Source organism: Coregonus clupeaformis, unplaced genomic scaffold (genome assembly GCF_020615455.1).
Source record: "Coregonus clupeaformis isolate EN_2021a unplaced genomic scaffold, ASM2061545v1 scaf1047, whole genome shotgun sequence".
In the NCBI taxonomy this organism is placed as follows: Eukaryota; Metazoa; Chordata; class Actinopteri; order Salmoniformes; family Salmonidae; genus Coregonus; species Coregonus clupeaformis.
The window spans coordinates 86,970-99,213 of record NW_025534501.1 but is presented as its reverse complement, the minus strand read 5'-3'; the positions used below and the strand labels follow the sequence as shown (position 1 = coordinate 99,213).

Here is a 12,244-nt window from a genome sequence, read left to right as displayed (position 1 = left end):
AGTACACGTCCTGGTAATCCGTCTGGCCCTGCGGCCTTGTGAATGTTGACCTGCTTAAAAGTCTTACTCACATCGGCTACGGAGAGCGTGATCACATAGTCATCCGGAACAGCTGGTGCTCTCATGCATGCTTCAGTGTTGCTTGCCTCGAAGCGAGCATAGAGGTGGTTTAGCTCGTCTGGTAGGCTTGTGTCACTGGGCAGCTCGCGGCTGTGCTTCCCTTTGTAGACTGTAATAGTTTTCAAGCCCTGCCACATCCGACGAGCGTCAGAGCCAGTGTAGTACGATTCAATCTTACTTTCACCTGGATCATAGCTTTCACCTGGATTCACCTGGTCAGTCTATGTCATGGAAAGAGCAGGTGTCCTTAATGTTTTGTACTCAGTGTATAAAGTTTGTATGTGAAAAGTAATACTAAGATGCATACTTTAGTATTTTCTGGACTCGCGTCACTCGCGCCAAAGAGGGAGGCTCACGTTGCTCATGATAACAAATGCGCAGATCAGACACACTGCAGGATACAGATACACCATTAAAGGGATACTGTTCTACTTCCCCAGAGTCGGATGAACTTGTGTAAATCATTTTTATGTCTCTGCGTGCAGTACGAAGGAAGTTAGTGGTTGTTTTGCGAGCCAATGCTAACTAGCGTTAGCTAGCGCAATGAATGGAAGTCTACAGGTACGGTAGCATTGCTCTCTCACAGTATCCCTTTAAATGCATTTACATGTTACAATAATTTCAAAAGATTGCAAATAAAATCGAGGTGCTTACTTCGCTCATGACCTTACGCCGATTAAGATAATCAGAGAAAGGTGTTTACATGACTAATTTCCATAATCAGTTTAATATTGAATTATTAGTGTGCATATAAACGTATTATCTGTCCACAGGAGGTTGGTGGCACCTTAATTGGGGAGGATGGGCTCGTGGTAATGGCTGAAGCGGAATCAGTGGAATGCTATCAAATACATCAAACACTTGGTTTCCATGTGTTTGATGCCATTCCATTTGCTCCATTACAGACATTATTATGAGAGACATCCTCCCCTCAGCAGCCTCCACTGTCTCTGTCGCCCTAGGCTTTCTCTTTTGGGGGTTTAGGTCTATGTTTTGTTACACGCTCTGTGACAAATGCCTTTGTATAAAATCTCAATATAAATGTTATTGTTAGGTTGGTTGATTGAATGTGTCACTGTTTACAGGTGCAGAACTTGGACTCTAAGTCTGTACCCATCACAGTCACCTTCACATTCCCAACTAAGCTTGAGCACAAATTTGAAATGAAGGACTACCAAATATCTGTCTCACAGGTAAACTGTTCACATTTGGTACAAAAATGCTTACATATTACTCCCACAATTTCTTTCAGTAAGAAATATCCTATTACAAGTTTCCTTTCTTTTCTTTGAAGAACCATACTCAATGTGGAAAGGTTATGAATTCAACAACAGAGGTGAGTATTAAAATATGCCACTCACTCTTGACATTGTTGGTAACCTATCCAATCAGGTTACAACTCAGTATAGTAATCATGTTACTGAAACACACACTTTGCTTCTGGCTGTGTTTACAGTACTGCTCTCCAGAAAAATACTGCAAGTCCATCGAGTGTGAAAGTTTCCTTTTGGAGAAGTTTTCGATAATTACATTTGTGCTGTCTGGAAATGTTTCCTTCAAGGACCTCGATCAACATGCAAGGGTCTGTATTAAGACAACTTTAACAAATGATGGTACAGAGTAACAACATGCTAATAATTCATGAGACTTTGGGACAGCAAACATCCCACTTTTAATCTTTGTCATACTTCTTATTATTCTTTAGTATGATACACCATTTAAGCTAGAAACGCCATTCAAACTTTAAAACGTAAAGAGTCGTCAGGACCAGTGTGCTTGCACACAACTTATTGATATACAGTGGCTTGCGAAAGTATTCACACCCCTTGGCATTTTTCCTATTTTGTTGCCTTACAACCTGGAATTAAAATTGGTTTTTGGGGGGTTTGTGTCATTTGATTTACACAACATGCCTACCACTTTGAAGATGCAAAATATTTTTTACTGTGAAACAAACAAGAACTAAGACAAAAAAACGGAAAACTTGAGGGTGCATAACTTTTCACCCCCCCAAAGTCAATGCTTTGTAGAGCCACCTTTTGCAGCAATTACAGCTGCAAGTCTCTTGGGGTATGTCTCTATAAGCTTGGCACATCTAGCCACTGGGGTTTTTGCCCATTCTTCAAGGCAAAACTGCTCCAGCTCCTTCAAGTTGGATGGGTTCTGCTGGAGTACAGCTATCTTTAAGTCATACCACAGATTCTCAATTGGATTGAGGTCTGGGCTTTGACTAGGCCATTCCAAGACATTTAAATGTTTCCCCTTAAACCATACAAGTGTTGCTTTAGCAGTATGCTTAGGGTCACTGTCTTGCTGGAAGGTGAACCTCCGTCCCAGTCTCAAATCTCTGGAAGACTGAAACAGGTTTCCCTCAAGAATTTCCCTGTATTTAGCGCCATCCATCATTCCTTCAATTCTGACTAGTTTCCAAGTCCCTGCCGATGAAAAACATCCCCACAGCATGACGCTGCCACCACCATGCTTCACCTAGGGATGGTGTTCTCGGGGTGATGAGAGGTGTTGGGTTTGCGCCAGACATAGCGTTTTTCTTGATGGCCAAAAAGCTAAATTATAGTCTCATCTGACCAGAGTACCTTCTTCCGTATGTTTGGGGAGTCTCCCACATGCCTTTTGGCGAACACCACATTTTTTTCTGGCCACTCTTCCGTATAAAGCCCAGCTCTGTGGAGTGTACGGCTTAAAGTGGTCCTATGGACAGATACTCCAATCTCCGCTGTGGAGCTTTGCAGCTTCTTCAGGGTTATCTTTGGTCTCTTTGTTGCCTCTCTGATTAATGCCCTCCTTGCCTGGTCCGTGAGTTTTGGTGGGCGGCCCTCTCTTGGCAGGTTTGTTGTGGTGCCATATTCTTTCCATTTTTTAATAATGGATTTAATGGTGCTCCGTCGGATGTTCAAAGTTTCTGATATTTTTTTATAACCCAACCCTGATCTGTACTTCTCCACAACTTTGTCCCTGACCTGTTTGGAGATCTCCTTGGTCTTCATGGTGCCGTTTGCTTGGTGGGGCCCCTTGCTTAGTGGTGTTGCAGACTCTGGGGCCAATCAGAACAGGTGTATATATACTGAGATCATGTGACAGATCATGTGACACTTAGATTGCACAAAAGTGAACTTTATTTAACTAATTATGTGACTTCTGAAGGTAATTGGTTGCACCTGATCTTATTTAGGAGCTTCATAGCAAAAGGGGTGAATACATATGCATGCACCACTTTTCTGTTATTTATTTTTTTCATTTCACTTCACCAATTTGGACTATTTTGTGTATGTCCATTACATGAAATCCAAATAAAAATCCATTTAAATTACAGGTTGTAATGCAACAAAATTGGAAAAAAACGCCAAGGGAGATGAATACTTTTGCAAGGCACTGTATGTTATACTTTTGAAACTCTTGAGTTTTTTGTCCTCCATCCACTTCCATGGGATTTCTTCAACATTCTAAAGGTTCCATTGTTACAGACTCCCATGAATTCCAACATTCTATTATACAAATCAAGAGATACAGATGTTTTAATAACCGCATCTTATTAAGCTAACTTCCCACTGTTGAATACGCCATGCAAGAGACTCGGCAAGTAGCCTACTAGTTCTTGAACTTTTGTAGGCTTTTTGAATGCTCTTCAATGGGCAAAATCGTAGCACAATAGTCTTCAGCGCAAAAACGTCATAAAAAGCATCTGATTTTATGATATAAACTTGAAGCCCATGCAAAAGACCAGGGACATGAACACGGAAGTATGACGTAGGAGTGTGTCACTTGCATGGCTTATTAACTGCCATAGAACTTTCAAATTATAGCACTGGGGCCTCCCGAGTGGCGCAGCGGTCTAAGGCACTGCATCGCAGTGCTAGAGGCGTCACTACAGATCCGGGTTCGATCCCGGGCTGTGTCGCAGCCGGCCGCGACCGGGAGACCCATGAGGCGGCGCACAATTGGCCCAGCGTCGTCCGGGATAGGGGAGGGTTTGGCCGGCCGGGATGTCCTTGTCCCATCGCGCTCTAGCGACTCCTGTGGCAGGCCGGGCGCATGCACGCTGACACGGTCGCCGTTTCCTCCAACACATTGGTGCGGCTGGCTTCCGGGTTAAGCGAGCAGTGTGTCAATAAGCAGTGCAGCTTGGCAGGGGGGTCGTGCTTCGGAGGACGCATGGCTTTCGACCTTCGTCTCTCCGAAGTCCGTACAGGAGTTGCAGCGATGGGACAAGACTGTAATTTCCAATTGCATATCACGAAAAAGGGGTATATATTTTTTTTTTTTTACATAAATTATAGCACTGGGTGAACACATTCTAAGCATGAGACAATGAGTAAACGGTGACTGACAAATCTGTTACTTTCCCAACAACTTAGACAAAAACTTGGTCTACTTCTCTGCTTTTCGTATCTAAAATCAGAACATAAATATCCTCAACCGATCAAACGATGTAGCTTTGTTACTGCATCGACTACATTTTCTGTCAACTTTTACAAACAAATGAAATTTTGACCACTCTCCCGAGCATTTTATACCACAATTTAGAAGTTATGACATATTGGTCTACTTGCTACTGCTATTCAAATCTGAAGTCAGACAGCTGTTCTAGTAACCACATCAACTACTTTTTGTCTTGACCACTTTCCCAACAAGTTAGACAAAAATGTAGAGCTTTGTCTTACTTCTCTGCTATTTAAATCTGAAATCAGAACACTTCTTCTACTACCACAAAATACTTTTAAAGAACTGATGCAAGGTACACAATTTTACTTCATGTAAAATTACCATCTAGTTCTACTAACAATATCTCACTCTACAGAGCATGTCATTGCCAAAGAAATTCACTGGAGATAGAGAAACAGTCAATTTCATCAGTTTTGTCAAACTCAGCTTTGACAAAAAACGATATGTCCAGACAGCGAGTGACCCAGGGGTACGTTTCCTGTAAAGAAAACTTTCTTAAACAAAGATACAAATATTTATTGAGCAAAGATTCACAAAAGCATTAATTTTGTATTTATTTCTTTGCTCATTAGGATAACTCTACGAGCTTCCACCAAACACAGGTAATTCCGTTGGTGGAATTAAACTGATTTACTGTATAATAATTATTTTTAAAATGCTTGTTCCATCGTCACTCATGGTCTCAAAATGAATTCCTCCAGATTGATGTTCAGGCTGAGATCATCATTCCTCCACATAGACAACTGATAATAGGGACAGGAGTTGGAGTAGGAATCTTCCTCCTGATCATCGCCACAGTGGCCATGTATATGGTGAGTACCAATGCTGCGACAGAAACTTTGCTTCTGCACTGTAAAGGACCAACCCTTTGATTCACATTCTTCACATTGTTTTTCCTTTCTTCTCAGATGGGATGTTTCAAGAGAAAAAGGTTTGTTGATAACGCACAGGAAGGTGAGAATGAAGGGGAACAGAGTGAGCAAGATGACGCTGCTCAGCCTAACAACATCTGTGCTAACATATCAGAGAAGCAGCCACAGCCTGAGAGAGAGCCTGAGAGTGGAGCAGTGGAGTCAAAACCTCTCCTTGACGACAGTCAGACAGAAAACAATGGCTTCCCAACTAGCAGTGAGGCGGTAGGGGAGGGACCAAAAGAGAAACAGGATGTGTCAGAGTCAGAAACAGGCTAAAGGAGTTGAGAAACTCTTTTCACGGCACTTCTGAAATACTTTTTCAAAAATAGATGTTTCATGGACATTGATGTTTGATCAAATGTGACCAAAGTGATTCAGTATTATACATACGATACTGTTTCAATGTTTATGTCAAGGCAAACATTGTTATTTTTGTATGATTGCTGTAATGTTATTAATTTAAATTACTATGTTCTTGCTAGTGATATGTACATTGGCGAAGAGCTTAATTATTGGATGCGTTTCACATTATACTGTAAGATATACACTATATAAACTAAAGTATGTGGACACCTTCAAATTAGTGGATTCGGCTATTTCAGCCACACCCGTTGCTGGCAGGTGAATAAAACCAAGCACACAGCCATGCAATCTCCATAGACAAACATTGGCAGTAGAATGGCCTTACTGAAGAGCTCAGTGACTTTCAACGTGTCACCGTCATAGGATGCCACCTTTCCAACAAGTCAGTTCCTCAAATTTCTGCCCTGCTAGAGCTGCCTCGGTCATCTGTAAGTGCTGTTATTGTGAAGTGGAAACGACTAGAAGCAACAATGGCTCAGCCGCGAAGTGGTAGGCCACACAAGCTCACAAAACGGGACCGCCAAGTGCTGAAGCACGTAAAAATCTTCTGTCCTCAGTTGCAACACTCACTACAAATTTCCAAACTGCTTCTGGAAGCAACGTCAGCACAAGAACTGTTCATTGGGAGCTTTGTGAAATGGGTTTCCATGGCCGAGCAGCCGCACACAAGCCTAAGATCACAATGCGTAATGCCAAGCGTCGGCTGGAGTGGTGTAAAGCTTGCCGCCATTGGACTCTAAATTAGTGGAAACGCGTTCTCTGGAGTGATGAATAACGCTTCACGATGTGGCAGTCCGACGGACGAATCTGGGTTTGGTGGATGCCAGGAGAACGCTACCTGCCCGAATGCATAGTGCCAACTGTAAAGTTTGGTGGAGGAGGAATAATGGTCTGGGGTTGTTTTTTATGGTTCGGGCTAGGGCCCTTAATTCAAGTGAAGGGAAATCTTAACGCTGCAGCATACAATGACATTCTAGATGATTCTGTACTTCCAACGTGCACAAAGCGAGGTCCATACAGAAATGGTTTGTCGAGATTGGTGTGGAAGAACTTAACTGGCCTGCACAGAGCCCTGACCTCAACCCCATCGAACACCTTTGCGATGAATTGGAACGCCACCTACGAGTCAGGCCTAATCACCCAACATCAGTGCCCGACCTCACTAAGGCTCCCTAGAAGAGTGGATGCTGTTATAGCAGCAAAGGGAGGACCAACTCCATATTAATACCCATGATTTTCGAATGAGACGTTCGACAAGCAGGTGTCCACATACTTTTGGTCATGTAGTGTATTTTCTTGTAGAAAACAAAGGGCATTTTGTTGCTTATAAGCTGTGTGTTAGCTAGTAGGGAAATAAGCTAAAGGTAATCATGATTCCAAAATGTTCTGCTTGCACAGTCAACTAAAATAAATTATCATTCTTGTTGTACAAATCAATGCATTTATTGTAAATGTATAAGCACTGAATGAGTACAATTAGGTGGTACAGAGATGGGGTAGCCATTAAAAAATAATGTTAACATTATTATTGAACACAGAATGAGTCCATGCAACTTATGTGATTTGTTAAGCACATTTTTACTCCTTAAATTATTTAGGCTTGCCGTAACAAAGGGGTTGAATACTTATTGACTAAAGACATTCATTGTAAAAAATAAATAAATTGCTAAACATTTTCTACAAACAAACTTCCACTGACATTATGGGGTAGTGTGTGTAGATCAGTGACACAAAATCTCAATGGAATCATTTTTAAAGTCAGGTTGTAACACGTGGAAAAAGTAAAGGGGTGTGAATACTTTCTGAATGCATGAAAAACTTTACTTTCAGTTGTACATTTTACTTGTTTTATTTCAACTTTAAGTGGGTAGAGTATACAAGGGAAGTACTGTTTATTCAAGATCTTGTGTATTTGTTAATTGCACTCCAATGTACTTTTGAGGCACTGTAAATTAATTATACAAATAATTCATGATCAGATCATAAAAACAAACGTTTAATACTAATCACAGCCAAATCCTTAAAAGGCTCAACATAATATACCTTACTATAAGGAAGAAGAACCAATACATGCTATTTTTTTGTATATAATTTTCCACATGGGAATAAGAATCAGTTGAGTGTAATAACACTCCATTGTTGATTCATCGAATAACAGGAAATCTAGTCGGCAGGAGGAAGAGAGAAAGGTTAAGTTGTTACTCGTTTACTGGCTAAGTGTTCTAATATGTTACTATCTGCTTTAATCAAATGAACATTAAAATGAACATGAGTAGTGTTGATTAATTATGTCAAAAAACATTTCAACATTTTTATGAGCTGTAAGCCTCATCTAACGTAAAATCCCAAAACAATGCACACCGAGACAGACTAAGCTGACTATTCATCAGTAACATTAGCTGTTGCTAAGTAATGATATCAATATGAGTAACACTGTTTATCAAATGGGTTTAAGGGTTTTGTGGTTTCCACGTAGCTAGATAACACAGCCACAATGTCGAAATTGGCTATCATAAGAATTCATGAACACAAACATTTGTTTTTTGGTCTACATTTAAATAGGCAGGGGGTTATGACTTTATGGCTGTTAAATAGTGAAAACCAGGTTTTGTGTGTGCGCGCAATGGTTTCCTTCAGCATTTTACACAATTGTGCAATAAATTGCTGTTCTGATAAGTTAGCGATAAAATCCCGCAAATTCATATTTTGATGATTATCACGGTTCCAGAAACACTAGAGTGAAACATTCATATTAAGGCTTAAGTGTTTGTGTAAGTCTTTAGGTGTGTAGTCCATTGACCGACAGCGCATACACGATGAGCTATATTCATCCATTCAGGAACGCACCGAATTGCTGCTGTTACTGCTCTCCGTCTCCCCCTCCTGGCGGCATGGGTTCAGGCGTCGGAGGAGGGTCCTCAGAACTCTGGCACTGCATTAATTTAAGGAGTGCATTAAGTGTAAAAGTGGTCATGAAATGTCAACATGGCAATTTGCATAAGCATTGAATTTCCATGCAAATAGACAATTCAAGTATAATATCGTATTGAGTAAAGCAGGCCCTTACTCCTGATTGGTGTTTTTTCTGGCACCTCCTGTTTAGGCTTGGCTATGGGGGGATCCTGTCAGGTCTGTGTTGGAGGGTCAGAGGAGGGTGTCTGGCTGATGGGGCCTGAGAAGAGGCTATGAAAGGGTTTTTCCACTAGCTTATCAGACAACTCAATGGAGTCCTTAGGACCTAATGTAGCACTGTGGGAATCTTGTTAGTTCTATGTTGGAGGGTGGGGAGTGGTGGTCTGAGTGATGGGGCAAAGAGGCTGCGAAAGGGTTTCTCCAGGGGCTTGTGGGGCTCAAGCACATGCTCAACTGAATGAGAAGCTGGTTCCTTACGGCCTTGGAAGTTTATTGGGGGGCTCTGAAGGCCTCTGACAGGGAGGACAATTCTGATTTGGAATATTTTCTCGTCTTCCAGGATCTTCCAGATCTCATCACAAACGTCAACCATTTGAATTAATATTGCATTAATTTCAAATTTTGAGTGTTTTTCCATAAGTGGCTACTGACACTGTTTGTGAAAGTATTCCTTAGGCCTACAGTATGTGTGAAGCTAATGTGTCCTGTTGAGTGGAGTTAAGAAGAAGGGGAGTGTGGCTTAGACGCACGAGACGTGTCTATCTTTTCAGAACGCGCAAATTCGTGCACATTCATTGTTTCATAACTTCATTCTGTGAATTGTTTGCCCTTTGATTGTTAGTGTCAATTCTCCATTACATATATCCACTGGCGTATCGCCGTTTCTTGACTGGATTTACAACTGGAGATAAAGCAGCGGAGACGGAGCCGCAGAGGAGTTGTGAGAGTGCGGAACAGACAGAGACAATGCAAGCCTTACCTTCCATCTATTATCATGGGGAACGTGCGCTCACTGCCCAACAAGGTAGATGAGCTGTCCGCGAACTTTACATTCCAATGGGACTTTCGTGATGGGAGCTTGTTTTGTTTCACAGAAACTCGGCTTGGAGAGGATACAACTGTTGAATCAATGACTTTGGACGGGGTTTCTCTCGTGCGCTTGGATAGAGACTGCCACAGTAAAGGTAAAAAGGTGGGGGGCGGAGTCGGTTTTTATGCAGACCATACTAACTTCCCCGTGAGTTCACAAATGTGATTGCGCTTTTCAAAGTGTGCCATGGATAGTATACAGCCAATCTTTAGTATACAGGCAATCTGTTCTCACAAACATCAGGTAATTTGTTAAATGCCCCACTCGTAATGATAAGACTATTGACTTGTTGTATGCTAATGTAAAGGATGCATACTTATTCAGTGCCCTCCCCCCTTTGGGCCAGGCTGACTACAATATGATTAACCTCCTACCCAAGTACAGACCAACGCCAGAAGCCCAAAACCATCATGGTATGGAAATGGTCACAGGACAGCTGTGAAACGCTGACGGGATGCTTTGAGTGTACCGAGTGTAATACATTCATTGATGCCTCTGGTGGTGATATAGACCTTCTATTCAACAGTCCTGCTGACTATATCAACTTCTGTGTGGACAGTGTTGTTCCACAGAGAGCTGTGAAGTGCTACCCAAATAGCAAACCATTGATTACAAGAAACACTAAGAACACACTCACTATGAAAAAACAAGCATTCCTGAGGTGTGACATTGTCAATGTGAAAGGGATACAGAAGGAACTAAAACAAATGATCTGGGCTGGTAAGAGGAACTAAAAGAACAAGATTGAGCAACAGTTTGCTCGCAACATCAGGGAGGTGTGAAAGGGGATGTAGCTCATAACTGGATATGGTGGGCATTCAGCTGAGGGAATTGTGGAGGCACCAGCTAATGAGCTCAACCAGTTCTTTGCACGCTTTGACAAATGTGATTTCTCCACAGAAAGACAGGAGGTCTATGGAGAGGTTACAGCAGCAAAGTCTGGGACTGGTCCTGCTATTACTCTGACTGTTGGTGAGGAAACAGTTAAAACTGAACAATACCAGGAAGGCTGCAGGACCGGATGGAGTCAGACCCCGGGTGCTCAAGGACTGTGCTGAGCAGCTGTGCGGGATCCTGCACTTTATCTTCATGCAGTCATTGTCTACCTCTACTGTACCTACACTATGGAAATCCTCCTGCATTGTGCCTGTTCCCCAAAACACCAAGGGGTAGGGCCTTAACAACTTCAGGCCTGTTGCACTTGGGTGATTCATGAAACCAGTTTTAACCATGGCAGTAACAAATTGAGTGCATCATGATGCATCTGCGACGATCAACTATCATTCTGAAGACTAAGATGCCTAGTTTATGCCACAGTCTCTTATTTTAAATACATTTACAATTTTAGCATGCATTTTGTATATTTTCACCCCAAATTCTCATTACTGAAATGCATCCGGATTAAATTCTTGGGTCATATTACACAATTTTACTTTAGAAAAACATAACTTATTTGAATAAAACACAACATATGCTTCTGTAGTTGATCCATAAATTAGAAAAAGTGTACATTGAACTATAATATGAATTACGTAAAATCGCAGTGTAAAAACAACATGTCTCTCATTACTGTAAAAAAATGTTAAGTAGCTGTAAAACTCCAATAATTTTCTAAATAAAGTTGTATTCACCCATGATGCATCATCTAGTGGATTAGTCCTTAGATCAGTGCAAGTGTATTTAATTTCTTCACGTATGCTCTCAGAATGAGGATCTTATTCTCAAACACCCCCTTTACGACACTTGACCTTATTACCGAAATGACTAAAAAGCTCAAATTGGGAAAAACTTAGAGAACCATTACCTTACCAACATGGAGGCATGAATGGGCTTTAGATATGTGGTCAATTGTTTGCTGACTCATTATGGCTGTCTCCTATTACTTGCAGATTGAGCTAAGGGCCTCTCATTACCGAAACACAAATGTCTCATTATCACATCCTTTTTAGGTCCGTTTTGGTAATGAGAACCTTAATTTCGGTAATGATAATATCAGGGGGGTTTTCTGCATCAAAAAGGGGCTTAGGTGGTGGGCGTGGCAGGGGGCGTGGCATAAACACAATCTGCACATCAGTGTGACTGAATTTTAGAGGCCCCCATCTTTTGCTCAAACATAATAATAAAATAATTCATTCTAAATTCATTGTTTTTGGAATGTTGAATTCTCCATGACCGTCTAGCTTTTATTTAGGTAATTCTTAGTTCTCAAAGATTAGATTATACTAAAATATATTGGTCCATTGTCTTTTCTACATATTTTTTATCTGGTTTTAGTCGTTAAAATTTTAACTGAAAGCGTTTTTCCATCCCAAAAATGTATACAAAAACACTGTTTGGAATTAGGAGACCCGAAAAATCCGCAGCAAAAGAAATCCCTGGATAA

The 12,244-nt window shown here is 41.3% G+C and overlaps 1 protein-coding gene across 1 annotated transcript in view; it reads left to right on the top strand.

Annotated features, from left to right (window-relative positions):
* Positions 1 to 6,126, top strand: part of LOC123486173 (integrin alpha-L-like) — a 30,307-nt gene extending 24,181 nt beyond the window's left edge. The window contains exons 25-31 of the mRNA XM_045217396.1: positions 1,206 to 1,313; positions 1,415 to 1,456; positions 1,577 to 1,702; positions 4,937 to 5,050; positions 5,154 to 5,183; positions 5,283 to 5,393; positions 5,490 to 6,126. Coding sequence (XP_045073331.1) covers positions 1,206 to 1,313; positions 1,415 to 1,456; positions 1,577 to 1,702; positions 4,937 to 5,050; positions 5,154 to 5,183; positions 5,283 to 5,393; positions 5,490 to 5,771 — 813 coding nt within the window. The 3' untranslated portion in view covers positions 5,772 to 6,126. The remainder of the gene's footprint in view (positions 1 to 1,205; positions 1,314 to 1,414; positions 1,457 to 1,576; positions 1,703 to 4,936; positions 5,051 to 5,153; positions 5,184 to 5,282; positions 5,394 to 5,489) is intronic.
* Positions 6,127 to 12,244: the final 6,118 nt, after the last annotated feature.